General features: G+C 45.8%; 1 protein-coding gene across 2 annotated transcripts; it reads right to left on the reverse strand.

The window, feature by feature from the left end:
- Positions 1–1,479: 1,479 nt before the first annotated feature.
- On the reverse strand, positions 1,480–25,759 carry TEDC2 (tubulin epsilon and delta complex 2). 2 transcript variants are annotated; one of them, XM_070761026.1, is made up of 11 exons: positions 25,573–25,709; positions 24,065–24,234; positions 22,907–23,005; positions 21,981–22,033; positions 20,974–21,595; positions 16,034–16,087; positions 10,688–10,772; positions 8,539–8,647; positions 5,585–5,698; positions 3,438–3,667; positions 1,480–1,814 (listed from the first exon to the last, which is right to left on the reverse strand). In XM_070761026.1, exons 5-11 carry the CDS (start codon positions 21,498–21,500, stop codon positions 1,665–1,667), a joined length of 1,269 nt encoding a protein of 422 aa, XP_070617127.1. In that variant the 5' UTR covers positions 21,501–21,595; positions 21,981–22,033; positions 22,907–23,005; positions 24,065–24,234; positions 25,573–25,709; the 3' UTR covers positions 1,480–1,664. The 2 variants fall into 2 exon arrangements, with proteins under 2 accessions (XP_070617127.1, XP_070617126.1); XM_070761025.1 differs by lacking the exon at positions 24,065–24,234 and having other exon boundaries at positions 25,573–25,759.
- Positions 25,760–26,778: the final 1,019 nt, after the last annotated feature.

The following is a 26,778-nucleotide window of genomic DNA, read 5'->3' on the forward strand; positions in this document are numbered from 1 at the left end:
GTGCTACCTTCCTTCCTAATTCCCTTTCTCATTCTCCTTCCTGGTAGCGCAGAGGTTAGAATGCAGTGTTACAAGCTAACTCTGCCGAGTGCCAGGAGTTTGATGCTGACCGGCTCAAGATTGACTCATCCTTCCATCCTTTTGAGGTGAGTCAAATGAGGACCCAGATTGTTGGGGACAATGGGATGACTCTGTAAACCGCTTAAAAAGGGTTGTAAAGCACTGTGAAGTGGTATATAAGTCTAAGTGATATTGCTAGGCCTTCCTTCCTTCCCTCCCTCATTTGGTCAACAGCCCCAGGCCTGCCAGAAGAGCCTGGTCTTTACAGCTTTGCGGAAGGCCAGTAGGGTGGAGAGGGTACAGATCTCCGGGAAGCAACTAGTTCCTGAGAGCTGGAGCCACCACAGAGAAGGCCCTTCCTCGAGGTCCCGCCAGTTGGCATTGTTTGGTTGACAGGACCCGGAGGAGATCAGCCCCATGGGCCCTTGTTGGTTGCTGGGAAGTATATGGTAGGAAGTGGTCTTGAAGATTTTAGGGGTTGAAGTCCATATACAGTGGCACCTCATGATACGAACTTAATTGGTTCCAGGAGGAGGTTCGTAAGGTGAAAAGTTTGTAAGACGAAACAATGTTTCCCATAGGAATCAATGTAAAAGCAAATAATGCGTGCAAATCCTTCAGGAAAATCCCAAACTTTAGAAGGGAGGCGAACAGAGGGCAGGGAGGAGCAGCTAAAGGGGGCGGGTGGAAGAAGCAAGGCTAGGCTAAAGGGTGAGTGGGAAGGAAGAAAGGCAAGGGGGGCGCCCCTCCCTTTTCTTTCTTCAAAAGACACCCTTTCGGTGCCTCTGCAAGCACGCTGTTCTCCTACTTTTGTTAATGCAAAGTCTTTCCCCCTCCAAGCCGCCCCTCCCTTTTCTTTCTTCAAAAAAGAAACCCCTTTATCCCAGCAGCAGCGGCTTGGGTTGGTAAGGTGAAAATAGTTCGGAAGAAGAGGCAAAAAAATCTTAAACACCGTGTTCGAATCTTGAAAAGTTCGTTAGAAGAGGCATTTGTAAGATGAGGTACCACTGTATCTTAAACTTGCCATGGGTTGAGAAACAGTTGACTAGGTGGAAGAAGGACAAAATGTCCTGAAATGGAAAGCCATCCGATGGCCGTTCTCTCTCTCTCTCTTTCTATCTCACTCAAGAGTTTGGATTTACAAAACAGGGCTGCATGAAATGCAACTTTTGCCAGCAAACGAACGCCAAGAAGGATTTGTAGCACATTTTATGGGCCCGAGGCACAATCCCTGCCACACAAACAGCCTCTGAGTTCAGCTTGGATTTCAGACTTAAAGAGAAATGACAACAAACTCGCCAAGCAGAGCCAAGATCGGCTTGAAAGAAGACGTTCGTAAGCCAAGCTATTCCTTGTCTTGAGTTTTGGCAGAAGAGCCTTAAACAGGGGAGGGGGAGCTGGGGAAAGAAAGGATGCGTGTTTTAAAAGTTCATAAAGAGGTACAAAACTTTATTTATTTTCTGGACATGTTCATGCAGGGATGAAGAGGCGGAGGGACCTGCCGCTGACCATCACCTGTCGTGAAAGGGCTGTAATTTAAGGACGGAGGCCAAAAGTTCACAGCTTCCCGAGTATGGCTGCTGGTCATCCATTTTCACCCCGGCTCAGCTGGACAGTTCTTCATCCTCCACCAGCACAGGGACGTGCTCCCCGCTTTCGCACAGCAAGGAATAAACGGCGCGGATCGTCGAAGGCCAAGAACTTTCTGGAAGGCGTCCGGGTTCCAGAAGGGGAAGGAGTTCCGTTTCCATAGCCTGCATAGAGGACGGACAACAGTCAGCGTTGGAAAAAGGTGTAATAAGCCAGGGGTAGGCAAAGTTGGCTCTTCTATGACTTGTGGACTTCAACTCCCAGAATTCCTGAGCCAGTCATACTAGCTCAGGAATTCTGGGAGTTGAAGTCCACATGTCATAGAAGAGCCAACTTTGCCTACTCTTGTAATAAGCAATAGCACTTGAGACATAACATTCTGCCCCACGGTCCTTCATAGCACTTTCAGAGTGGTTTTATAATGCCAGGATATTGCATTCAACAATCTTGGTCCTCATTTTACCCACCTCTCAAGCATTCCGCGAGCTGCACTGGTTGCCGATTGGTCTCCAAATGCAATTCAAAGTGTTGGTTATGACCTATAAAGCCCTACACAGCATCGGACCAGATTACCTATGGGACCGCCTCCTGCCTTATGTATCCGAACAGCCGGTCAGGTCCCACAGAATTGGCCTTCTCCAGGTCCCGTCAGCCCGGCAATGCTATCTGGTGGGGCCTAGGGGAAGAGCCTTCTCTGTGACGGCCACAGCTCTCTGGAATCAACTCCCCCTGGAGATTCATACTGCCCCCACCCTCCCAGTCTTTCGCAAGGCTTTGAAAACACATTCTTGTCGACAGGCCTGGGGTCACTGAGAATTTTTAAACACCTACCCTGGCCTATGAGTGAAGAATATTAGAATGAATGTGGATGTTTGTTTTTAAATATGTAGGGGTTTTTAGAATTTTATTTAAACTAGACTTTTGTATGTTTTTAGTAGTGATTTTTAGTATATTTTAATATTAGATTTCTTCATGTTAGTATGTTTATTGTGAGCCGCCCTGAGTCCCAGGAGAAGGGCGGCATAGAAATCTGATAGATAGATAGATAGATAGATAGATAGATAGATAGATAGATAGATATAGATAGATAGATAGATAGATAGATAGGATAGATAGGTAAGTAGTTGATAGAGAGGTAGATAGGTAGGTAGGTAGATAGATAGATAAGATAGATAGATGGGAGGATGAGTCAGCCTTGAGCCACTCGGGATCGAACTCCTGGTTGTCAGCAGTCAGTTAGCCTGCAATACTGTATTCTAACCACTGAGCACCATGGATGAATGGATGGGTTGGATGGATGGATGGAAGGAAGGAAGGCAGGCAGGCAGGAACATAACAATAGCGTTTGGACTTATATACCACTTCACAGTGCTTTTACAGCCCTCTCTAAGCAGTTCACAGAGTCAGCCTGTCATCCCCAACAATCTGGGTCCTCATTTGACCCAGCTCGGAAGGATGGAAGTCTGAGTCAGCCTTGAGGTAGTCAGGATCGAACTCCTGGCAGTAAGCAATCAGTTAGCTTGCAATATTACATTCTACCCACTCTGTCAGCAGGGTCAACAGTCTGCTAACTGCTGATAATTAGCTCTGATGCCTAGACCAGAGTCAACCTCAAGATGTGTGAACTTCAACTCCCAGAATTCAGTGTGCCAGCAGGGAGCCTTTATTCTCCTCCCGTCTTCATAAAGTCCAGCAGGATTCAGAGATGAAGATACTACTCTGCTGAATTTCTCATCCCGGCAATGGTCAGCCTGGGCAAAAATAAAAAGAGACGGGAGCCAAATTACCGTCTGGATCTGAAGTTTCTGCTCCAGCATCGCCACCTGCAGTTTTAAAGCCTCCATGTCCTTCAGCTCATCCAAGCTGGAGTAAAAAAGGAGTCGGGGAGGCCCTGGTATATCGGGATCCGAGCAGCTTTGCTCTCCGAGGGAAGCGGGACAGAAGCCGAAAGAATCGTGGTCATCCTCCTCTTCCTCATTCATGCAGAGCGAGGCAAACTCCGCATGGGACACCAGGGCTGTCAGAGAAGGAAAAGCTTCCTGGTTACAATATTATTACGATATACAATCATTACAAGTCAGACGTTGTGGGGGCTTCATCCCTGGAAGCTTTCGAGAAGAGACTGGGCTGCCATTGGTCAGAAAGGGTGCAGCGCCGTGATGGTGAACCTATGGCACGCACCGCCCTCTCTGATGACACATGTGTCAAGGTTCCAGGTAACATCTAAATTCTAAACTAAATCAGAGTCCGAGTTGAAGTATTATTCAAAGTTCCCATTTATTTCCAGAGCCGTCCTGACACCTTCGCTGGGAAACCTGAATCTGAGTGAAAAGTGTTTCCCACCCACAAACATGTCACGTTGCCCATTCAGATTGTGCTAGTGTGGCAAGTCCTTCCTCCAAGTCCACCCAGGTGGGTGGGTATAGGATGGCCTCGAACTCCCCGAAAAAATGCTTCGTGGCTGCATCTGTTCCCGCATGAAAATCACCCCTCCCGAGTTCCCATGACATGGGGTGAGGTATCATCAGTATGCAGATGATACCCAGTGGTACATTTCCACCCCATGTCCAGTCAGCGAAGTGCAAAGTCATTGTTTGATTTATTTCTCATTGAAAAGACTGGAACTGTATTTTTCAGAGTATAAGACCCACTCCCCCCCCCCAAAGAGGATGAAAATCTGGGTGCGTCTTATACTCTAAATATAACCCCGCCCAGCCTCTTAAACGGAGATTTCAGAGGCTGAAAAAAGCCTATGAAACAGAGGAAAAAAGCCTCTGAAATGGGGGTTTCAGAGGCAGGGGGAAAAAATAGTAGACCTCACAATCAATGAACCTATTGCTAAAATTCACCTCTGGGAACAGCTGATTGGAGGCATTCTGGGAGGCTGACCCACCCGCCAATCAGCTTTATTTCTTATTTACCTCCCACCAAAAACTAAGGTTGTCTTATATACTCTGGTAACATTTATAGCCTGAAAAATAGGGTAATTCGTTCAGGGACTGAAATTATAATGACCCTGAAAAAACAGAGGTTGATGATGATGGTGATGGTGATGATATTATTATTATTATTATTATTATTATTATTATTATTATTATTATTATTATTATTTATTAGATTCGTACTTTTTCACATGATGGTTGCAGCATTCCTCGTGGTCACGCGATCAAAATTCAGACCCTTGGCAACTGACTGGTATTTATTTATTTATTTATTTATTTATTGGATTTGTATGCCGCCCCTCTCCGCAGACTCGGGGCGGCTAACAACAATGATAAAAAACAACATGTAACAATCCAATTTAATAAAACAACTAAAAACCCTTATTATAAAAACCAAACATACACACAAACATACCATACATAACTTGCAATGGCCTAGGGGAAGGAATATCTTAACTCCCCCATGCCTGGCGACAAAGGTGGGTCTTGAGTAATTTGCGAAAGACAAGGAGAGTGGGGGCCGTTCTAATCTCTGGGGGGAGTTGATTCCAGAGGGCCGGGGCCGCCATAGAGAAGGCTCTTCCCCTGGGACCCACCAAACGACATTGTTTGGTCGACGGGACCTGGAGAAGGCCAACTCTGTGGGACCTTATCGGCCGCTGGGATTCGTGCGGTAGAAGGCGGTTCCGGATGTATTCTGGCCCAATGCCATGTAGGGCTTTAAAGGTCATTACCAACACTGTTGCAGGGTCACGTGATTCCCCTTTTGCAACCTTCTGACCAGCAAAATGAAGCAGGAGGTCAGATTCACTTAACAACCGTATTACTAACAGAGATTCGCTGAACAACTGTTGGCAAGAAAAGTTGTAAAACAGAGCAAACTTCAAACTAACTACCACCATGGAAGGAAGCCATGGAATCCAGAGCACATAGGTTGAACAAAACGGAGCATCCTTTAGTTCTAACAATGCCCTCGGAGTAGTAACTCTCACCTTCTCGCATCTGGTCCAGTTTGCGGAGATGCTGGTCTACCACCTCTTGTAGGGCCTGCAAAGTCACAAGGCTTTCGTGCTCTCGGTCCCAGGTTGGGTTTTCTCCAAGTGCCTCTGAGAAGAAAGACTGCAGGTAAGACAACAGCCCTCCAAGCCAACACTAAAACATACAAAGAACGGCTGCCGGATCTGGGTTTGGCTAGTCCAGGGGTGTTGTGGTTGGCTCTGGCCCAGCTCCTGCCCCAGGGAATGGGGAGGTGGATGCAGGGGAAACTTCAACATGTCACAGGCCTGTGTTATTGCCGACAGAATCAGTTCAGAGTTTAATTTCCTCGGACGAAGAAGAAGGTGGGAGTGACTCAGCAGAGGAGGGCTTGGCACACAGCCCAGGCAGTCAATCTCCCTTATCTTCCTTTGATTCGGATGATGACGTTTTGGACTCACGCAAGCACAGAATTATGCATAGAAGAGACCAAGTAAGAACATATTACAAGTAATAAGGGAGGCCACTTGTGTTTGGGTGGGGCTCCAGTAATTAGGGCTGCTGCTATAAATAGCAGCATGTGGGTTTGGCTGTTGTGGAAGAATATCTGATCGGAGTTCGTCAGGAATCTTGTGTTGCTGGACTTTGTTGCTTTTTCACGCCTTTGAAACCAAACCAAAGCAACGTGTGTGTGTCTCACTTCGTTGGAAGAAGGGGTGTGAAGCTTTTTCACAGCTGCTAGCTAAGTACTTAATGACTGCTTAAGGGAAATTGCACAAACTACCCGGTTGTTTTGGGAAGAGTGCTCTTTGCAATACAAAAAGAGTGCTTAGTTTATTTTGAACTTTGGGATAAAGAACATTGTTTTGAATTTTCAAACGTGTGTGTGTCTGAAATTTGTACCCTTGAATTTTCGGGAGGCTCCTATCACAGAGCCCGGCAGAACAAGGGGTAGGCAAAGTTGGCTCTTCTATATGTGGACTTCAACTCCCAGAATTCCTGAGCTGGCATAATTGTCTCAGGAATTCTGGGAGTTGAAGTTCACAAGTCATAGAAGAGCCAACTTTGCCTACCCCTGCGCTAGTCTAAAGAAAAGAAGAATTACAGGTGACATGATATCAGTCTTCCAATATCTCGGGGGGCTGCCCCAAGGAAGAAGGGCTCAAATTATTCTCCAAAGCACCAGAGAGCAGGACAAGAAGCAATGGGTGGAAACTAATCAAAGAGAGAAGCAACCTGGAATTAAGGAGAAACATCCTTACAGTGAGGACAATTAACCAGTGGAACAGCTTGCCTCCAGAAGTTGCGGGAGCTCCATCATTCAATGTTTATTAAGAAGAGATTGGACAGATGGTATAGGGCAGTGATGGCTAATCTATGTTTTATGATGAAAGCGTGCGCACACATAATGCAATGCTTACCCAACCTCCAAGTTCCTATTCTATTCTGTTCCTTTCCATTCCAATCCATTTCTTTCCCTTCCTATTCCCTGTTGAGGAATTCTGGGAGTTGAAGTCCACAGGTCTTAAAGTTGACAAGGTTGGTCATGTTAGTACTCAGCAGTATTTGGGGTTGCCATGTATGTAAACTACCAATTGTAGTTTGTACCTTTATAGATGCAATATACCTTTAAGGACTTTGGCTGGTTTGCCATAAGAGGGCGCCAGCACCCTCTCCCAATCATGATGCTGGAGAGCTCATTCATTCTTTGCCTTTACTTTGAGGGGGGAGTATATTTCTGCTTCGTGCTGCTATGTGCGGTTTGTTGTTTATTTCTGCTTTGTGCTTGTAAATATGGATATATGTAAATAATATTTGTTTAGCATATTAAGTCTGTGTCATTACTGGCTGTATCACACATCCACACTCTTACCTTAAACTCTGCTCTGCATATGTCGAAGGTCTCGCAGCTTAGCTGCACCGAGACATACCGTCCCTGATAAGACGGAGTGGCTGTGGGTTTTGCCTCCCAAGGACAATTCCATCTGTCCGTCCATAACTCTGGGGGGGGGAATCACTGACCCCCTCAGAGAGGGTCCTCAACTTGGGCGTCCTCCTCGATCCACAGCTCACATTAGAGAACCATCTTTCAGCTGTGGCGAGGGGGGCGTTTGCCCAGGTCCGCCTGGTGCACCAGTTACGGCCCTATCTGGACCGGGAGTCACTGTTCAGTCACTCATGCCCTCACCACCTCGAGGCTCGACTACTGCAATGCTCTCTACATGGGGCTACCTTTGAAAAGTGTTCGGAAACTTCAGATCGTGCAGAATGCAGCTGCGAGAGCAACCATGGGCCTTCCCAGATATGCCCATGTTACACCAACACTCCGCAGTCTGCATTGGTTGCCGATCAATTTCGGGTCACAATTCAAAGTGTTGGTTATGACCTATAAAGTCCTTCATGGCATCGGACCAGAATATCTCCAGGACCGTCTTCTGCCGCACGAATCCCAGCGACCAGTTAGGTCCCACAGAGTTGGCCTTCTCCAGGTCCCGTCGACTAAACAATGTCGTTTGGTGGGGCCCAGGGGAAGAGCCTTTTCTGTGGCGGCCCCGACCCTCTGGAACCAACTCCCCCCAGATATCAGAGTTGCCCCCACCTTCCTTGCCTTTCGTAAGCTCCTTAAAACCCACCTTTGTCGTCAGGCATGGGGTAATTAAGACTTCTTTTCCCCCTAGGCTTATAATATTTATGCATGGTATATCTGTATGTATTATTGGTTTTTCTTAAATTGGGGTTTTTAAATTACTTTTAATATTAGATTTGTTTATATTGTCTTTTTTACTGTTGTTAGCCACCCCATGTCTGCGGAGAGGGGCGGCATACAAATCTAATAAATAAATAAATAAATAAAATAAACAGGTCGTCCCTGCTCTAAACAAAGATTTGGTGGCTGCTGTGTTCCTAGACTCCCTTGTAAACCCATGCCCCAAGTGAGTGTGAAGAAATTGGTGTGGTAGCCTCTTCTCACCTGGGCTTTCAGCTTCCATGTGCTCAGTGATGAGCAAGTGAAGGTCACGTAGATGCACCAGTTCCTGCTTCACCTCCGTCGGGGTAAAGGCTGGCGTAGGAGAGAAGAACTGACCATCTGCTTAAGGAAAGGAACAATACTGTGCACTGATGCTGTTACCTAGTTTGGTAAGGAAGCGTCTGTAAGAAAACTATCAAGCTCAGAGAGCATCAAGAACCCTGCAGTTGTTGTTCTTTCAGTTGTCTCCTCCACCCCTTTAATATCTACAGCAGCTATTGCAAGTTGAGGTTCTGCAGATGTGTCAAGACTCCAAGCACGAGAATTTCCATCTGTCTGGGGAATATATGGTAGGTCACAGGAGTGAGCAGAACCCTGCCACATTTTGTAAATATTTAAATGAATGACTGAGAGTATGTATGCATTTTTAAGGGCTACTATTGTGTTTTTATTAATTTTCTATTTTACTACTACTACTACTACTACTATTACTTTTTTACTCTTGATATTGTAAAGCTCTCTACATGGGGCTACCTTTGAAAAGTGTTCGGAAACTTCAGATCGTGCAGAATGCAGCTGCGAGAGCAATCATGGGCTTCCCTAAGTATGCCCATGTTACACCAACACTCCACAGTCTGCATTGGTTGTCGATCAGTTTCCGGTCACAATTCATGGTCTTGGTTATGACCTATAAAGCCCTTCATGGCACCGGACCAGGATATCTGCGAGACTGCCTTCTGCTGCATGAATCCCAGCGGCCGGTTAGGTCCCACAGAGTTGGCCTTCTCCGGGTCCCATCGACTAAACAATGTCATCTGGTGGGACCCAGGGGAAGAGCCTTCTCTGTGGTGGCCCTGACCCTCTGGAACCAGCTCCCCCCAGAGATCAGGACTGCCCCCACCCTCCTTGCCTTTCGTAAACTTCTTAAAACCCACCTCTGCCGTCAGGCATGGGGGAACTGAGACATCCCCCCCTTGCCTATGTAGCTGTATGTACGATATGTTTGTGTGTATGCTTTTTTATGTACTGGGGTTTTTAGGCTTTTTAATGTAAAATTGTTATTTTAAACTTTAATATTAGATTTGTTACTGTATATTGTTTTTATCACTGCTGTGAGCCGCCCCGAGTCTGCGGAGAGGGGCGGCCTACAAATCTAATAAATAATAATAATAATAATAACAACGACAACAACAAGAACAACAACAACAGAGTCCATTGGAGTTGGGTGGATATACAGTAAATCCTGTAAATCTTGCTGAATGAATGAATGAATGAATGAATATCTCTTTTCATGGGACAACACTGAAGAAATGACACTTGTTTACAATGTAAAGTAGGGAGTATACAGCTTGTATAACAGCGTAAATGTGCTTTCACCTCAAAATAATGCAACACACAACCATTAATGTCTAAACTGCTGGCAACGAAAGTGAGTACAGCCCTAAGTGATAATGCCCAAAGAGAAGACAGCACATTTACACTGTTATACGAAATGTATGCTCACTGCTTTACATTGTAGCCAAGTGCCATTTCTTCAGTGTTGTCACGTGAAAAGATGTGCTTAAAATATTTGCAAAAGGCGAGGGGATGTGCTCTCTTCTGTGACATACTACTTTACTTACTTACTTACTTACTTACTTACTTACTTACTTACTTACTTACTTACTTACTGGATTTGTATGCCGCCCCTCTCCGTAGACTCGGGGCGGCTAACAACAATGCTAAAAACAGCATGTAACAATCCAATTAATAAAACAACTAAAAACCCTTATTATAAAACCAAACATACACACAAACATACCATGCATAACTTGTAATGGCCTAGGGGGAAGGAATATCTTAACTATATAACGTGGGTCACCAATGAAAACTATTCCATATTCAAGTTTATATTACTTCGAATCAAAACAGAGACTGATGTGAGAAATCAATAAAAATCGGAACAGTTTTGGGAAGCCAAAGGAAGTTTGAATGAACAACCTCGTTCAAACCTAAGGAAATGCATTCTGGGAAAAAGATTAAAAAAGATTAAAAGCAGACGTAACAAAATACCTGTGTCAGGACCAGGGAAACCCAGACAGCTAGCCCTTATCATACCTGCAGATACATTTTTACCTTTGCTACAAAACGGCCAAATTAGCCAAAAGGATACCGTAGCTTGCAACTTCTCTAAAAACTGGCTCTTGGTGGTAGCTGCCTCAGGGACTGTTTTCAAATCCTGGCACTTCTCCAGCAACCTTTGTGTCAAGAAGCAGAAGAATGAGAAATAATAAGACCCCCCCCAAAACCCCCTGGGATATGCTCCAATCTTTAAGCCTGCCTTGTTAACGCCTGAAGGAAGAGACTGAGATATTCTTGCCAGTTACACATACTACTGTTTGCAGAATTGAAGACTACTTAGGGATTTCTAAGAGTGGATCTTCTCCGGGTCCCGTCAACTAAACAATGTCGCTTGGCGGGACCCAGGGAAGAGCCTTCTCTGTGGCGGCCCCGGCCCTCTGGAACCAACTCCCCCCGGAGATTAGAACTGCCTCTACTCTCCTTGCCTTTCGTAAGCTACTTAAAACCCACCTCTGCCGTGAGGCATGGGGGAATTGAGATCCTCTTTCCCCCTAGGCCTTTACAATTCTATGCATGGTATGTATGTATGTACCGTATTTTTCGCTCTATAAGACGCACCTGCTGATAAGACGCACCTAGTTTTTAGAGGAGGAAAATAGAAAAAAAATATTTTGAGCCAAAAAGTAGGCTAAAATATTTATTACAATAACACTGCCCTAGGGGAATTGGGAAAATATACAAACAAGCCCCCCTCTCTCTTTCTTTCTTTCTATCTCTCCCTCTTTCTCTCTACCTTTCTTTCTCTTTCTCTCTCTCCCTTTCTCTGTCCCTCTCTTTCTTTCTCTCTGTCCCTCTCTTTCTTTCTCTCTATCCCTCTTTCTTTCTCTCTGTCCCTCTCTTTCTTTCTCTCTGTCCCTCTCTTTCTTTCTCTCTGTCCCTCTTTCTTTCTCTCTGTCCCTCTTTTTCTTTCTCTCTGTCCCTCTCTTTCTTTCTTTCTCTCTGTCCCTTTCTTTCTCTCTGTCCCTCTTTCTTTCTCTCTCTTATCTCTCCTCTCACTCACTCTCTTTGTATCTCTCTCTTTCTCTCTCTCCTTCTCTATCTCTCCCTCTTTCTCTCTCCCCCTTTCTATCTCTCCTCTCCCTTTCTCTGTCCCTCTATTTCTTTCTCTCTGTTCTTCGCTTTCTTTCTCTCTGTCCCTCTTTCTTTCTCTCTCTTATCTCTCCTTCTCTCACTCACTCTCTTTGTATCTCTCTCTTTCTCTCTCTCCTCTATCTCTCCCTCTTTCTCCCCCTTTCTATCTCTCCTCTCCATTTCTCTGACTCTCTCTTTCTTTCTCTCTGTTCTTCTCTTTCTTTCTCTCTGTCCCTCTTTCTTTCTCTCTGTCCCTCTCTTTCTTTCTCTCTGTCCCTCTCTTTCTTTCTCTCTGTCCCTCTTTCTTTCTCTCTGTCCCTCTTTCTTTCTCTCTGTCCCTCTTTCTTTCTCTCTGTCCCTCTCTTTCTTTCTCTCTGTCCCTCTCTTTCTTTCTCTCTGTCCCTCTCTTTCTTTCTCTCTGTCCCTCTTTCTTTCTCTCTGTCCCTCTCTTTCTTTCTCTTTGTCCCTCTCTTTCTTTCTCTCTGTCCCTCTTTCTTTCTCTCTCTTATCTCTCCTTCTCTCACTCACTCTCTTTGTATCTCTCTCTTTCTCTCTCCTTCTCTATCTCTCCCTCTTTCTCTCTCCCCCTTTCTATCTCTCCTCTTCCTTTCTCTCTCTCTCTTTCTCCCTTATTTTTTCTGTTTTTCTGCTGTGGGCGGTTTAGGGCCCCTCAAACCCTGACGACCTCGCCCCCGGATCCTGGCCGGGACAGGGCAGCTTCCTCTGACAGGCGCCGCGCGGGGCCGAGGGGGCTCAGCAGGAGGCGCAGCGGTGGGCGGAGAGAGGGAAGGGGGGGCAGCGGCGTCCCTCCTGGCCTTGGCGACCCTCCCCACCTCCTGCAAACGCGGCGGGCAGCGGGGGAAGAGCGAAGAGCCGGCTCCGGCGGGCGCGGGGCTTGGCTGGCTGGCGGGGGGAGCGCCGCTGGTGGTGCGAAGGGAGACCCTCCTCCGGGAGGGAGGGGGCCAGGCAGCAGCTAGCCAGCCGAGTTCGCAGCCAAACTTTGCACAGGCGGCGGCCGGCTGCGAGCGACTGGCTGGGTTTTGGGTCTTCGAGACCTCCCCGCCTCCTGAAGCGATTCCCGTAGCCTTCCCAAAGGCTCGGAACCGCCAAAGCTCCTCCGGTGCTGCTCCGCCTCCTAAACCTGCGGGGTGGAGGCGTCCCCCGGCCCAGCACTTCCCGAGGCCGAAAGGTGCGGCTCTCTTCGGGGTTGGGAAGAGGAGAGGCGGCGACAGAGACGGCGGTCTCCAGATGAGTATATCGCCGCCCCCCCCCTCTGCTCCAGCGCCTCCCCCCCCTCCCTGCCTGCATCTTCGCTCCATAAGACGTGGCTGATTTTTCATCCTACTTTGGGAGGAAAAAAACTGCGTCTTATGGAGCGAAAAATACGGTATGTCTGGTTTTTATATTAATGGGTTTTTAATCATTTTTAGTATTAGATTACTATTGTACACTGTTTTATTGTTGCTGTTAGCCACTCCAAGTCTCCGGAGAGGGGCGGCATACAAATCCAATCAATCAATCAATAAATTTCTAGTAATGTGCAGTGCAAGATCTCTCCAGTGGTGGTGGTGGTGGTGTCTCCAACCTTGGTTTCCTTAAGGTGTGTGGACTTCAAGTCCCAGAATTCCCCATCCCAGCGCTGGGAATTCAGGGAGTTGAAGTTTGCATGTCTTAAAATCGCTAAGGTTGTAGATCTCTTCCTTAAGATGAGTGGTTCTCAATTTTGACAGCTTTAAAGTGTGTAGACGTAGAACACAGAGTAATACTGCTGGAAGGGACTTTGGAGATCTTCTAGTCCAACCCCCTGTACCATTCTGGGCAATGGCTGACCAATCTCTGCTTCAAAACCTCCAGGGTTGGAGCATTTGCAACTCCTATAGACAAGCCACTACACTGATGAATTGTTCTCACTGTCAGGAAAGTTCTCCTTAATTCTAGATCTTCTAGAATTCTAGCACCAGCTGTTCCTCTGCCTCACTGATGGCTGACTCCAAAGGCAGCTGATAACTGCTAGACTGCCCTGGCCCCAGCTCTGCCTCTTGGGTTCCACCCAAGGACTCACTTCTGTGTTCCACCCTTCCACAAATGGAGCAGCAGAAAGAGCTAACGCCCTAGTGCAGGGGTCAGGAACCTTTTTGGCTAAGAGAGCCGTAAACGCCACATATTTTGAAATATAATTCCGCGAGAGCCGTACGTATCTCCCTTTCTCTCTTTCTTTCTCTCTCTCTTTCTCTCCCCCTCTCTTTGTCTCTTTCTATCTCTTTCTCTCCCTCCCTCTATCTTTCTCTTTTTATCTCTCTCTTTCTCTTTCTCTCTCTCTCTTTCTCCCCCTTCTCTCTGAAGTGGGGAGGGCCGGGTTGGCACCAAGGGAGCTCGAGACGGGGTGCAAAAGCAAACTACTCTGCTGGCCCAGGCCCACATCGGAAGGAAGGAAGGAAGGAATGGTAAAAGGGGCGATCAAGAGAGGAATGGGTGAATGAATGGACGGAGGGTGGGAAGGAAGGAAGGAAAGAGGGAAGGGACAGGAACAGAGGAAGGGTGCAAAGAAAGCAAGGAAAGGTGTGAAAGGGGAGAGTAAGAGAAGAAGGAGTGAAAGAAGGGAATGAGGGAGGAAACAAGGGAGGAAGGAGAAGGAAAGCAAGAAATGGAGGGAGGGAAGGAAGGAAGGAAAGAAAGAAAGAAAGAAAGGGGGAAGGGACAGGAACAGAGGAAGGAAGCAAGGAAACTTATGAAAGGGGAGAGTAAGAGAGGAAGGACTGAAGGAAGGGAGGGAGGGAAGAAGGTAGGAAGGAGAAAGAAAAGAAGAAATAGAGGAAGGGAAGGTAAAAGAGAGAAAGAAAAAGAGCAAGAAAGAAAGCAAGAAAGAGAGAAAGAAAGAATGAAAGAGAAATAAAAATAGAGAGGGGGAATGAAAGAAATGGAAGGAGGGAAGGAAGGAGAGAAAGAAAGAGAAAGAAAGAAAGCAAGAGAAAGAAAAAAGAATGAAAGAGCAAGAGAGAAAGAGAGAAAGAGAGAAAGAAAGAAAGAAAGAAAGGCAACTTCAAAGAAAGGCTCACTGAGCATCTCTCACTCTCTCTCTTTCTATCCCTCTTTCTTTCTCTCTCTTCCTTTCTATCTCTCCTCTTCCTTTCTCTCTCTTCTCTCTCTCCCTCTCTTTCTACCCTCCTTTCTCTTCCTTCCTTCTCTCCCACCCTCCCCTCCCCTCCCTCCCTCCTTCCTTCCTCTCCATTTCTCTTTCCCTCCTTCTCTTTCCCTTTTCTTTCTTTTGGTCCACTTCTCTCTCTCTCCGCTTCTCCACTTGCCTCCCCCTCGCGCCTCGCCCTTCCCACCCGGCCACCCGCGCGCGCTTACCAGCAGCAGGAATTCAAGTAAGCCCAAAAGAAGCCATTGGCTCCGGGCGGCGTTCATGGCCCCCCCGAGCCCCCAGCCCAGCTGGAGCTCCCTCTCGCCGCCGCCATCTCCCTGCGACTGCCTGCGGCCGCTGCAGCCCCCCCCTCCCACCGGGCCACAAAGGACATTTGCCGCCGACGCCAGTGAAGCTTCAGCTGGGCGGGGCGCTGCCGGTACTTCCCTCCTGGGGCTCCCGCTCGCAGCTGTCCCCCGGCTTCTGCTCGATGCCGCGGTTTTCGGCGCTGTCCTGCTGTGCCCCAAAGACGGAAGGCGGGAAAAAGGCGAGAAGAATGGAGCTCTCCTTCTTCCTGCCTTCCGTCTTTGGGGCCCAGCAGGACAGCGCCGAAAACCGTGGCATCGAGCAGGAGCCAGGGGACAGCTGCGAGCGGGAGCTCAGTGCTAGGAGCCCTGTCTGCGAGCCAGATATGGCCATCAAAAGAGCCATATCTGGCTCGCGAGCCATAGGTTCCCGACCCCTGCCCTAGTGGAACAGTACCTTAGATGTTATGTGAGTTACCAGCAGAACAATTGGGCTGAATTGCTGCCTTTTGCAGAAGTAGCGTACAATAATTCTATACACAGCAGCACGCAGCCTTCCCCAGGCTCTAGGACTGGCCCATGTTCCTCCCCAACTTCCTCACTGTCCAAATCTGCTGCCAGCTCTGCGGACTACAACAGCTATCCTCTCACCCCTAGTATTTGTTTAAGATGTATAGATTGACTTCTGGGGTAAACCTACTGGCTACAGGGCTGTCCATAGGTTCCTGACACACCTCTGACGGCCCCAGAACTAAGGTCACAATATCACTTTTGAATCCTAGGTCCCTTTTGCAAACGAACCCAACCTTGGCCAACCAACCAGAAAGACCTTAAAATTTATCCGACTTGCAGATTAGGCTAATTTGGGTAAATTTACCTGAAATACTTGGAAAAGGCTTTCTGATATGGAAGGGGCAGTTTCAGCGAAGACCTGCAAAAAAAAATTAAAAATTGCTTGGCATTATAATCCATTGCAATATTGGAAACCAAGAGAAATTTCAGCTCATCTTTGGATTGAATTTTGGAAGTCAGGTAAGGAAACCATCGCAAATCATTTCTATTGTTCAATTCTGGCATGGCTATTACACAGTTTTGAGATCATTCTCTTCGTCCTTAACTAGGAAAGCAGCTTTGATCAGTTTCTTTGTTCAAATTACCGTATGTTCCAGAATATAAGATGCACCTTAATTTATGGGGAGGAAAATAAGGAAAAGAATCTGCTTTCCAGATATTCATCCGGTACCTTATTCAGAGAGAGTAACAATGTAAGAGCCTGCCAGCCAGTAAATGCTGGGAAAACCATTAGCACCTCGTTAGGGTGGGAAAGAAACATTGGGAGCAAGTAGAACAATGAAAAAAAAAACCCTGCAAAAAAATAGGGCTTGGAAAACATTCTTCGCAGAGAGTAACAATGAAAGAGATTGCAAGCAGGTAAGAGCTGGGAACATCGTTAGCACCTGGTTAAAGCTGGAAAAAAAGTTTGGGAGCAAGTAGAGCAATGAAAAAAACTGCAAAGACTTAGGGCTTGGAAAACATTCTTGGCAGAGAATAACAATGAAAGATTTTGTAAGTTAAGAGCTGGGAAAATCGTTAGCAAAAAAAGCCTCTAAAAAGCTACATTCAGTGTATAAGATGCACCTGAATTTTCAGCCTCTCTTAGGGAGGAAAAAGGTGCGTCTTATACTCTGAAAAATATGGTAGTCTTCAGGGAGCTCCAAAAATTCAAGCAGAAAAATTCAACTAGCAACCTGCAAGCAATTTTATTTTATTTTACATTTATTTATTTATTTATTTATTTATTTATTGATTGATTTGATTTGATTTGATTTGATTTGTATGCCGCCCCTCTCCGCAGACTCGGGGCGGCTAACAACAATGATAAAAACAGCATGTAGCAATCCAATTAATAAAAAAACTAAAAACCCCTATAATAAAACCAAACATACACATAAACATACCATGCATAACTTGTAATGGCCTAGGGGGAAGGAATATCTTAACTCACCCATGCCTGGCGGCATAAATGAGTCTTGAGTAGTTTATGAAAGACAGGGAGGGTAGGGGCAGTTCTAATCTCCGGAGGGAGTTGGTTCCAGAGGGCCAGGGCCGCCACAGAGAAGGCTCTTCCCATGGGGCCCGCCAAACGACATTGTTTGGTCGACTGGACCCGGAGAAAGCCAACTCTGTGGGACCTTATCGGTCGCTGGGATTCGTGCGGTAGGAAGGCGGTTCCAGAGGTAATCTGGTCCAATGCCACGTAGGGCTTTAAAGGTCATGACCAACACTTTGAATTGTGACCGGAAACTGATTGGCAGCCAATGCAAGATCCTTCCCTTCCCTTCATTATTTTCACATATAACTCAAAGCGGTGACGATATTCCAATACTTCTTCCTTCTGCTACTTTCCCCACAACAACCCTGTGGAGTCTCTTGGACTAAGAGAAAATGACTGGTTGACTGGCCCAAAGTCACCCAGCCAGCTTTCACGCCTAAGCTGGAACTAGAACTCCATCTCCTAGTCACTGGCTTAAAATCACCCAGCCGGGTTTCATGCCTGAAATGGGACTAGAATGCCCAGTTTCCTGGTGATTGGCTGAAACTCACCTAGCCAGCTTTCATGCCTAAAATGGGATTAGAAATCTTCAAAGTCATCCAGCCAGTTTTCACGCCTAAGTTGGAACTAGAACTCCCAATCTCCTAGTGATTGCCTTAGTCACCCAATTGACTTTCATGTCTAAAATGGGACTAAAAATCCCGGTCTCCTGTTGAATGGCTCAAAGTGTGTCCAACTGGCTTTCAGGGCTAAGGCAGAACTAGAACTCGCTGTCTCCCGGTGATTAGCTTAAAGTCACCCAGTTGGGGTTCATGACTAATGGGGGACTTGAACTCACGGTCTCCTGCTTTCTAGCCTGTTGCCTTAACCACTAGACCAAGCTAATGTATAATGTAAAGCTTCCTCATTTGGATGCAAGGGCTTTCAACTAAGAATTTTGGGCCTTTGCTTTTCAGATACAGTGGTACCTCTACTTATGAACTTAATTCATTCCAGGACCGGGTTCTTAAGTAGAAATGTTTGTAAGAGGAAACTATTTTTCCCATAGGAATCAATGTAAAAGCAAATAATGCATGTGATTGGGGAAACCACAGGGAGGGTGGAGGCACTGTTTCCTCCCAGGAGATTCCTAGAAATGCCCCACGGAGGCTTCTCCCTACCTTTTCTGGCCCTGTTTCCTCCCAGGAGATTCCTAGGGAGACCCCATGGAGGCTTCTCCCCTCCTTTTCTGGCCCTGTTTCCTCCCAGGAGATTCCTGGGGAGGCCCCACGGAGGCTTCTCCCTACCTTTTCTGGCCCTGTTTCCTCCCAGGAGATTCCTAGAGAGGCCCCACGGAGGCTTCTCCCTGCCTTTTCTGGCCCTGTTTCCTCCCAGGAGATTCCTAGAGAGGCCCCACAGAGGCTTCTCCCTGCCTTTTCTGGCCTTGTTTCCTCCAAGGAGATTCCTAGAGAGGCCCCACAGAGGCTTCTCCCCGTCTTTTCTGGCCCTGTTTCCTCCCAGGAGATTCCTAGAGAGGCCCCATGGAGGCTTCCCCCCGCCTTTTCTGGCCCTATTTCCTCCCAGGAGATTCCTAGAGAGGCCCCACGGAGGCTTCTCCCTGCCTTTTCTGGCCCTGTTTCCTCCAAGGAGATTCCTAGAGAGGCCCCACAGAGGCTTCTCCCCGCCTTTTCTGGCCCTGTTTCCTCCCAGGAGATTCCGAGAGAGGCCCCACAGAGGCTTCTCCCTGCCTTTTCTGGCCCTGTTTCCTCCCAGGAGATTCCTAGACAGGCCCCACGGAGGCTTCTTCCCACCTTTTCTGGCCATGTTTCCTCCCAGGAGATTCCTAGAGAGGCCCCACGGAGGCTTCTTCCCACCTTTTCTGGCCCTGTTTCCTCCCAGGAGATTCCTAGAGGGGCCCCACGGAAGTTTCTCACTGCCTTTTCTAGTTACAGTTTCAGAGGCTCGGGTTTGTAAGTGGAAAATGGTTCTTGAGAAGAGGCAAAAAAATCTTGAACACCCAGTTCTTATCTAGAATAGTTCGTAAGTAGAGGCGTTCTTAAGTAGAGGCACCACTGTACTGCATTCCTGTTCCTACTTGCTCCAGCCCAGTCGATGGAGCCAAGGTTTATGGAAGCCCCCAGATCATCCTCGTATGGAGGGGCATAAATTATGCAGCAAATTTAGCTTGCAAAATTGCTTTGGAAGCTTGAGGATGTGGCTGGCTTCCTCTGCTTGGCAGAAGGCGTCAATGTGTTTTATCCAAACAGACTTTTAATCATCTGCTCCGTTCCTGGATGCTTTGGTTTTTGTAAGAGGAAAAACCTAGTTGTAAAACATTTGTGCTGCTATTTATACCTAGAGCAGTGATGCCAAACCTTTTTTATCTCGGGTGCCAAAAGGGTGCACAGGCACATGACAACGTGTGTGTGTGAGCTTATACCCATATTGCAATGCTGCCCTGTGCACAACCCCAGTGTTGCCCCTCCGCGCATGTGCACAAACACATACACACAGCATGCACACAGGCCTCACTGAAAGTTCTGGTAGGCCCATTGGCAGTGATGGGCTGCTGGTTACGTGGACCAGTACACAGCTTCAGTTGAAAAAATGGGAGCCGAGCGCACATTTGCGCATCCCCAATGCGCACACATGCACCCCCATGCGATATTTGGCTTCTGTGCATGTGCAGCAAGTGAAATCCCGCATGAGGACGCTCACACGAGTGAGATTTCAGCAATTTTTTGCTTCTGCGCATGTGTAGTGTAGGGCTTTTGGCCTAAGTAGGGGGTTGGACTAGAAGACCTCCAAGGTCCCTTCCAACTCTGTTGGTGGTGTTATTATTATTTTACTTACAAAAAACAATAATGCACAGCAAATGAGATTTGTATGCTGAATTTCGTATCACAAGTCGAACATTTCCCATTATTATTATTATTGTTGTTGTTGTTGTTGTCGGTACAACACAGCAAACGAGATCACTGTGCTGGATTTCCTATTTCATCATCAGTCGGACGCTTCCCATGAAATACGAAATCCAGCATAGTGATCTTGTTTGCTGTGTTGTACTGACAACAACAACAACAACAACAACAATAATCATCATCATCATCATCTCAAAATATCATGGCTTCAAGCCTGGTGCCTTAACCACGAGGCCAAACAGGCTCAAAGATGACCAAAGAAGCCAATATATGCTGCTCAAAAAAATAAAGGGAACACTCAAAGAACCCATCCTAGATCTGAATGAATGAAATATTCTCATTGAATAATTCATTTGCACAACTATTCTATTTGCACAACAGCATGTGAAATTGACTGTCAATCGGTGTTGCTTCCTAAGTGGACCGTTTGACTTCACAGAACTTTGATTTACTTGAAGTTATATTCTGTTTTTTAAGCCTTCCCTTTATTTTTTTTTTGAGCAGTGTAGATCAGTGTTTCCCAACTTTGGCAACTTGAAGATATTTGGACTTCAACTCCCAGAATTCCCCAGCCAGCATTTGCTGGCTGGGGAATTCTGGGAGTTGAAGTCCAGATATCTTCAAGTTGCCAAGGTTGGGAAACACTGGTGTAGATTGAAAAAGAGACAGGGAAATTTTAACTGCTGTTTATAGCCAGGCCATGTTCAGCAAACAAAAATGCCACTAAAGAGAGAATTCAGCCAGTGTGTTGCACTCACAAAACAGAAATTATGGATCACTGCCTATCCAACAGGTCAGGTCCAAAAGAAAAGCAAATCTCTAGCTGGAGACAAATTTTTGGAGATAGGACGGGAGGCAACCTACCCGATTTGTTGAAGAGTGGAAGTTGGAGGCTTTGCTCCTTTTCTTGGTGGGTCTGTTCTTAAAGGATGTGGCCCACCTGAAGCCTCCAGATCGGGATCGACCTTAGGGTCTTGAAGACCTCTTCCTGCAAAGTCCCCTCCATCGGCAAACCAAGGTGGGGCAGGTTTTGCAGCCACTTGGACCTTCTCGCGACTGTCCTTGGCTATCTTCGCGCAAGGCTTCAACTTTGGAGGGGCCACACCCGCTGGGGACAACTTCTTCCCAGCTGTTTTGGATGTTCTGGAGGTCCGCCCAGCTGATATTTTCACTGGCGGCCTTTTCACCATCGCATCAGTTTTGTAGGGAGCCTTCAACATGTAGGCTGTGGGGTTTTTGGACGCCACCGGCTTTCTACTCACAGGAGACAACTGGGTAGTGGCATTGGGGACCTTGTCCTTAGGATGACGTGCAGGTTGTTCCAAAGCAGGCTGGCTCACCGGTGGCTTTTTACGTGAAGGTTCGGAGACTTTAATGGTCTCAGATGGCATCTGGTGAAATTTTGACCGGATTCTTAAAGCTTTCTCTAAGGCTTTGTTAAGTAGCTCCAGATCCTTAAGCTCCTCAGCTGAAGGCTCTGTTGTTTCTACAAGGGAAGGAAGCAAGTCAAAATGGATTCATTATATCAACGTTTCCCAACCTTGAGAACTTTATGATCATGGTTTGGTTCTGCAACCCAACATGACTGACACAGACTTCAGAGGATCATCAGAACCGCAGAAAAAACATTTGCTGCCAACTTGCCTTCTATTGAGGACCTGTATACTGCACGGCTCAAAAAGAGGCTGATTTGGGGCTGTTGCTGCCATGGAGAATAAGATGGGAGATTTTAACAAGTGTCTATTATGGAGTTTTAACTGTTAGAAGCTGCCCGGAATCACCTCTGTGTGAATTTGGCGGCTATATAAACTGTTTAAATGAATACATAAATAAAAAAGGAAACTAGTAAAGAATGATGCTTCCTCCTTTACCATGTTTCTCAGTTTTGGCCTCTTCAGGAACAGGGTCTTTTCTCTCGGAGTTCCTAGCACAGAGAAAAGAGAGGACACGCATTCAGCAAAGAACTGCAAAGCCCCATCACTTCTTCCGCATCATCCCAATTTTTTATAGGTGGCTCATGATTATAATAATTTCATGTGGGCAGGAACATAGGAAAGACTGGAAGATTTGTGCCATTGCGATAGTCATGCTTGGGATGGCTTCCTTCCAGGAGGAGGAGAAAGAGGGATAAGGAAGAGAAGGAAGGGGGGAAGAGGATTGGTGAAGATTATAAAGTGGGCCTTCTCCGGGCCCTGTCAACTAAACAATGTCGGTTGGCGGGCCCCAGGGGAAGAGCCTTCTCTGTGGCGGCCCCGACTCTCTGGAACCAGCTCCCCCCAGAGATTAGAACTGCCCTTACCCTCCTTGCCTTTCGTAAACTCCTCAAAACCCACCTTTGTCGTCAGGCATGGAGGAACTGAGATATCTCCCCTGGGCCTATATAATTTATGTATGGTATGTTTGTATGTATGTATGTCTGCTTAATAATGGGGTTTTTAAAATATTTTAAATTGTAAATTATTAGATTTGTCATGAACTGTTTTTATTGTGTTGTGAGCCGCCCCGAGTCTACGGAAAGGGATGGCATACGAATAAATAAATAAATGAATGAATGAGGAGAAAAAGGAGAAAAGAGACAAGGAGGAAGAAAGAGGAGGAGAGACAGGAGGAATGGATAAAGGAGAGAGGGACAAGGAAGAGAAGAAAGAGGGGAGAAGGAGGAAAAGGATTGGCGAAGAGGAGAGGAGGAGAGGAGAAAAGAGACAAGGAAGTAGAAGAGAGAGGAGGAGGAGGAGGAGGGTCCCATTCTTTGCTTCCCTTGCTCTAAACAGAAAGATTAGAATTACGTCCAGCTTACCAGTCCCCAAGAACTGCACGGCACTGTTGAATTTTCCGCTGGAGTTTTGTCCTCTGCTCTGTACAATCTTCCAAGGCCTGAGTGAAGAGGGAAACCAACCTGGAAAGAGCCAAAAAAGGCTGTTTTTGCTTAATATCCCAGTAGAACGAGCTTTGATTTTTAATTTCCTTGCAGGATCATAGACTTAGGAGGTCTTAGGAGATCTTCTAGTAGTCCAATTCCCTGCCCAAAGATAGTTCCAACAGTGATAGGCACCTTAGTTAATAATAATAATAATAATAATAATAATAATAATAATAATAATAATAATAATTTTTATTATTATTAGTTGCAAGCCCAAAATCTCTAGTGAAGCAACACTAGAACGCCACCGGCATTGACCAACTCACCATCAGTCAATTGCAAAAGGCAGCTTTGCTTGGAACTGCTTATCTCCTGCAAAGAGACCTTTCACACCCTCCAACATCTGCCTACGGTTAGGTGGACAAAATGCCCAACCCAGCGTCAACATCTGGAGAACTATACAACACCCTCTAGCGCAGTGATTTTCAACCTTTTTTGAGCTGCGGCACATTTTTTACATTTACGAAACCCTGGGGCACATTGAGCGGGGGGGGGGGGGGGCGCTAAAAAAACTTTGGACAAAAAAATTCTCTCTCTCTTCCTCCCTTTTGCTCTATTTCTGTCCCTCCCTCTTTCTCTCCCTTTCTCTCTCTCTTCATCCCTCTTTCTTTCTCTTCCTTCCTCTCTTTTTTTGCTCTCTTTCTCTCTCCCTCCCTCTATGTCTTTCTCTCTCTCTCCTTCCCTCCCTCTCTTTCTCTCTCTCTCTTGCTTTCTTTCTCTCTCTTGCTCCCTTGCTTTCTTTTTCTTGTTCTCTTTTTATCTCTCTTGATTTCTTTCTTTCTCTCTTGTTCTCTTTCTCTCTCGCTTGCTCTTTCTCTTGCTTGCTTTCTCTCTCTCTCTCTCTTGCTTTCTTTCTCTCTTGCTTTCTTTCTCTCTCTGAGCTTCGCGGCACACTTGACCATGTCTCGCGGCACACTAGTGTGCCGCGGCACACTGGTTGAAAAACACTGCTCTAGCGAGACAGCAGAAAAGAACTGGAGGAAAATCCCCAAAATATAAAACCTTGCAAATAGAAGTACTGTAGGATGGCTGTACCAAAAGAAAGCAAGGAGGAGGATCAATGGACATTTTGAGGTGCAATTCCAAAACACCGGGAGAATGTTTCATATGAAGTGATAATGCCACTTTATAATGCCTTGGTAAGGCCACACTTGGAATACTGCATTCAGTTTTGGTCGCCACAATGTAAAAAGGATGTTGAGACTCTAGAAAGAGTGCAGAGAAGAGCAACAGAAATGATTAGGATATTTTAGGCTAAACATATGAAGAATCATTGCAGGAACTGGGCATGGTTAGTTTATTGAAAAGAAGGACCAGGGGGGACATGATAGTGGTGCTCCAATATCTCAGGGGTTGCCACAAAGAAGAGGGAGTCAAGCTATTCTTCAAAGTACCTGAGGGTTGGACAAGAAGCAATGGGTAAACCCAAATCAAGGAGAGAGAGAACTTAGAACTAAGGAGAAATTTTAACTGTTTTTAATTGTTGGTTTTAAATTATTTTAGATTGTTTTTTAAAGAGTTTTAAAAGAGTCCCCGGAGAGGGGCAGCATACAAATCTAATAAATAATAATAATAATAATAATAATAATAATAACAACAACAACAACAATAATTATTATTATTATTTTACATTTTTTGGTTGTTAAGCCGCCCAGAGTCCCTCGGGAGTTGGGTGGTATACAAATTCAAATAAATAAATAAATTTCCTGACAGTCAGCACAATTAATCAGTGGAACAACTTGCCACCAGAAGTCGTGAATGCTCCAACACTGGAAGTTTTTAAGATGTTGGATAACCATTTGTCTGAAGTAGTGTAGGGTTTCCTGCCTAAGCAGGGCGGTGGACTAGAAGACCTCCGTGGTCCTTTCCAACTCTGCTATTCTTTTTCTTATTTTCTAATTCTTCATTGCACAGAAGAGGATTGTTGTACTTCCAAGGTCAACTAAAAATATCGCTGACCAAGAATGGTTTCCTCTGGGCTGTCCTTTGAAGCAAATATTCATCAGATTTTATTGTTCATATCTGGCTTAGGATCTGCTCCTAAGTAGGGGGTTGGACTAGAAGACCTCCAAGGTCCCTTCCAACTGTTTTTGTTGTTATCATCATCACCATCATCATCACTTGAACAACTCTGGGCATGGACAAGATCACGTGCAAAAGGCAGCTTTACTCGGAACAATTTGCATTCTTGCAATAATACTTCAGCAGTATTTAACGTTAACAGATATTATTATTATGGATATCTATATATAGATATATATATTAGAGGTTTAAAAATTTATAATATTGCATAAGCTTATAGAGTTTCTAGATGAGGAAAGAGATATAAAAGCCCCCGTTGAATGATTAATAAGAAAAATATTTTTTTTGTATATGTTTGATTATAAGCATATTGTTATTGTATTTGAAGCTGTGTATTGTTTTTATTCTATGGTGGAGAAAAATAAAAAAATATACCTGCCTAGCCCATGTTCTTAGGACCAGGCGGACAAAAATGCAAAATGCAGGCTATTATTTTTAAAAAATAAATAACGAGCAATTACCTCTGAGCACAGTCAGCGGGCAGCATGAAGAAAGCGGAGGAAAGGCTACAAAGAAACAATCGCGAGTCGTATGCAAAGCGCCCGTTTTGCGCAAAAGCGGCTAAAACCGAACTCACTTCGGTTCCCCAGCAAAGAGGAGAGAACCATAGAGTGTGTCACTCTAGCCTAGAGCGACTTCCCCCATTCCGGTGCTCCTAGAGATAGTAAAAACGACATGGTGGAATTCTGAGGGGGGGGGTTTAGCCGCTCTTTTTCTTCAGGAGGGCTATTTCTAAGATTACTGACCGTTTTTAAGTATATAGATAGGACATATTGAGCAATGAATGATTGAAAATGTGCTAGTGGCTCTCTGTCTCAGAAATGGTAAAATATATCGATGAAAATATATCGCTTCTTCCCTTTTGTGTCTCTATGGTTTAAATTGCGCTCCAGCCCGCGCTTTCGCGTCCTGTCAGGAATATAGGGAATGATTTAGACTGACTAGGAGGGCCGTTATTAAAGATACTGCGGATATTTCCCATGTTTTAATTCTTTAATAATCGATAAACTTTTCTGGAGGGGTTTGGTCCCCAATTCCTTTTTTTATTTTTTGGGTAAAGAAAAACGTCGCAATGTTGGCTTTTGTAAGCTGCCAGGAAGGCCCTAGCAACGGAACGTCTGCTCGTAGCAACGGTTGCTGTGAGGGAGACGCTAAAGTCTGAGGCGGCCTTTCATTTTTTAAAAAATAAATAAATAAGCCATTTTACTATTCCGGTCAAACATCAGATTATTATATTTGTTTGTTTGTTTGTTTGGCTCGGCGAGATGTGAGCAGCCAAGTCTTCGTGCCTCATAAACCCAAGTGCCCAGCTCTGCGTTCCATCTCATTCCACAATTTCTGACTGAAACAAACCACCACCTAGCAGGAGAGGTGAATCTAAGTCTGGATGCCACCCTTGAAAAAACCACATATAGAATATATTGGAATAAACTGGTTTGCATTTGCAAAGCCCTGAGAAAATTACCAGAGATTTTATCTCAAAGGAGACCCAAGATGGAAGTGCTCCAGGTGGAAGAGAGAGAGAAAGACAGAAGTCCTGTTATTCTCATCAGTAAAACTAACACAGTTGGAAGGGACCAGGGAAGGCCTGCTGTCTTTGGCGCTACCAGTGCACCTCTGATGCCATAGAGGGTGCGCAAGCCTGTCGGCACGAGATTTCACTTCTG

This window comes from Erythrolamprus reginae, chromosome 9, assembly GCF_031021105.1.
Source record: "Erythrolamprus reginae isolate rEryReg1 chromosome 9, rEryReg1.hap1, whole genome shotgun sequence".
In the NCBI taxonomy this organism is placed as follows: domain Eukaryota; kingdom Metazoa; phylum Chordata; class Lepidosauria; order Squamata; family Dipsadidae; genus Erythrolamprus; species Erythrolamprus reginae.

Excerpts from the sequence above, each read along its gene's own strand:
- TEDC2 (XM_070761025.1), bottom strand. The coding sequence starts at position 25,598 with ATGCTGCCCGCTGACTGTGCTCAGAG. Across the intron at positions 21,596-21,980 it reads GGCCAAAACTGAGAAACATG|AAACAACAGAGCCTTCAGCT; the intron begins GTAAAGGAGGAA and ends CTTCCCTTGTAG. Across the intron at positions 1,815-3,437 it reads AGAAACTTCAGATCCAGACG|GCTATGGAAACGGAACTCCT; the intron begins GTAATTTGGCTC and ends TCCTCTATGCAG.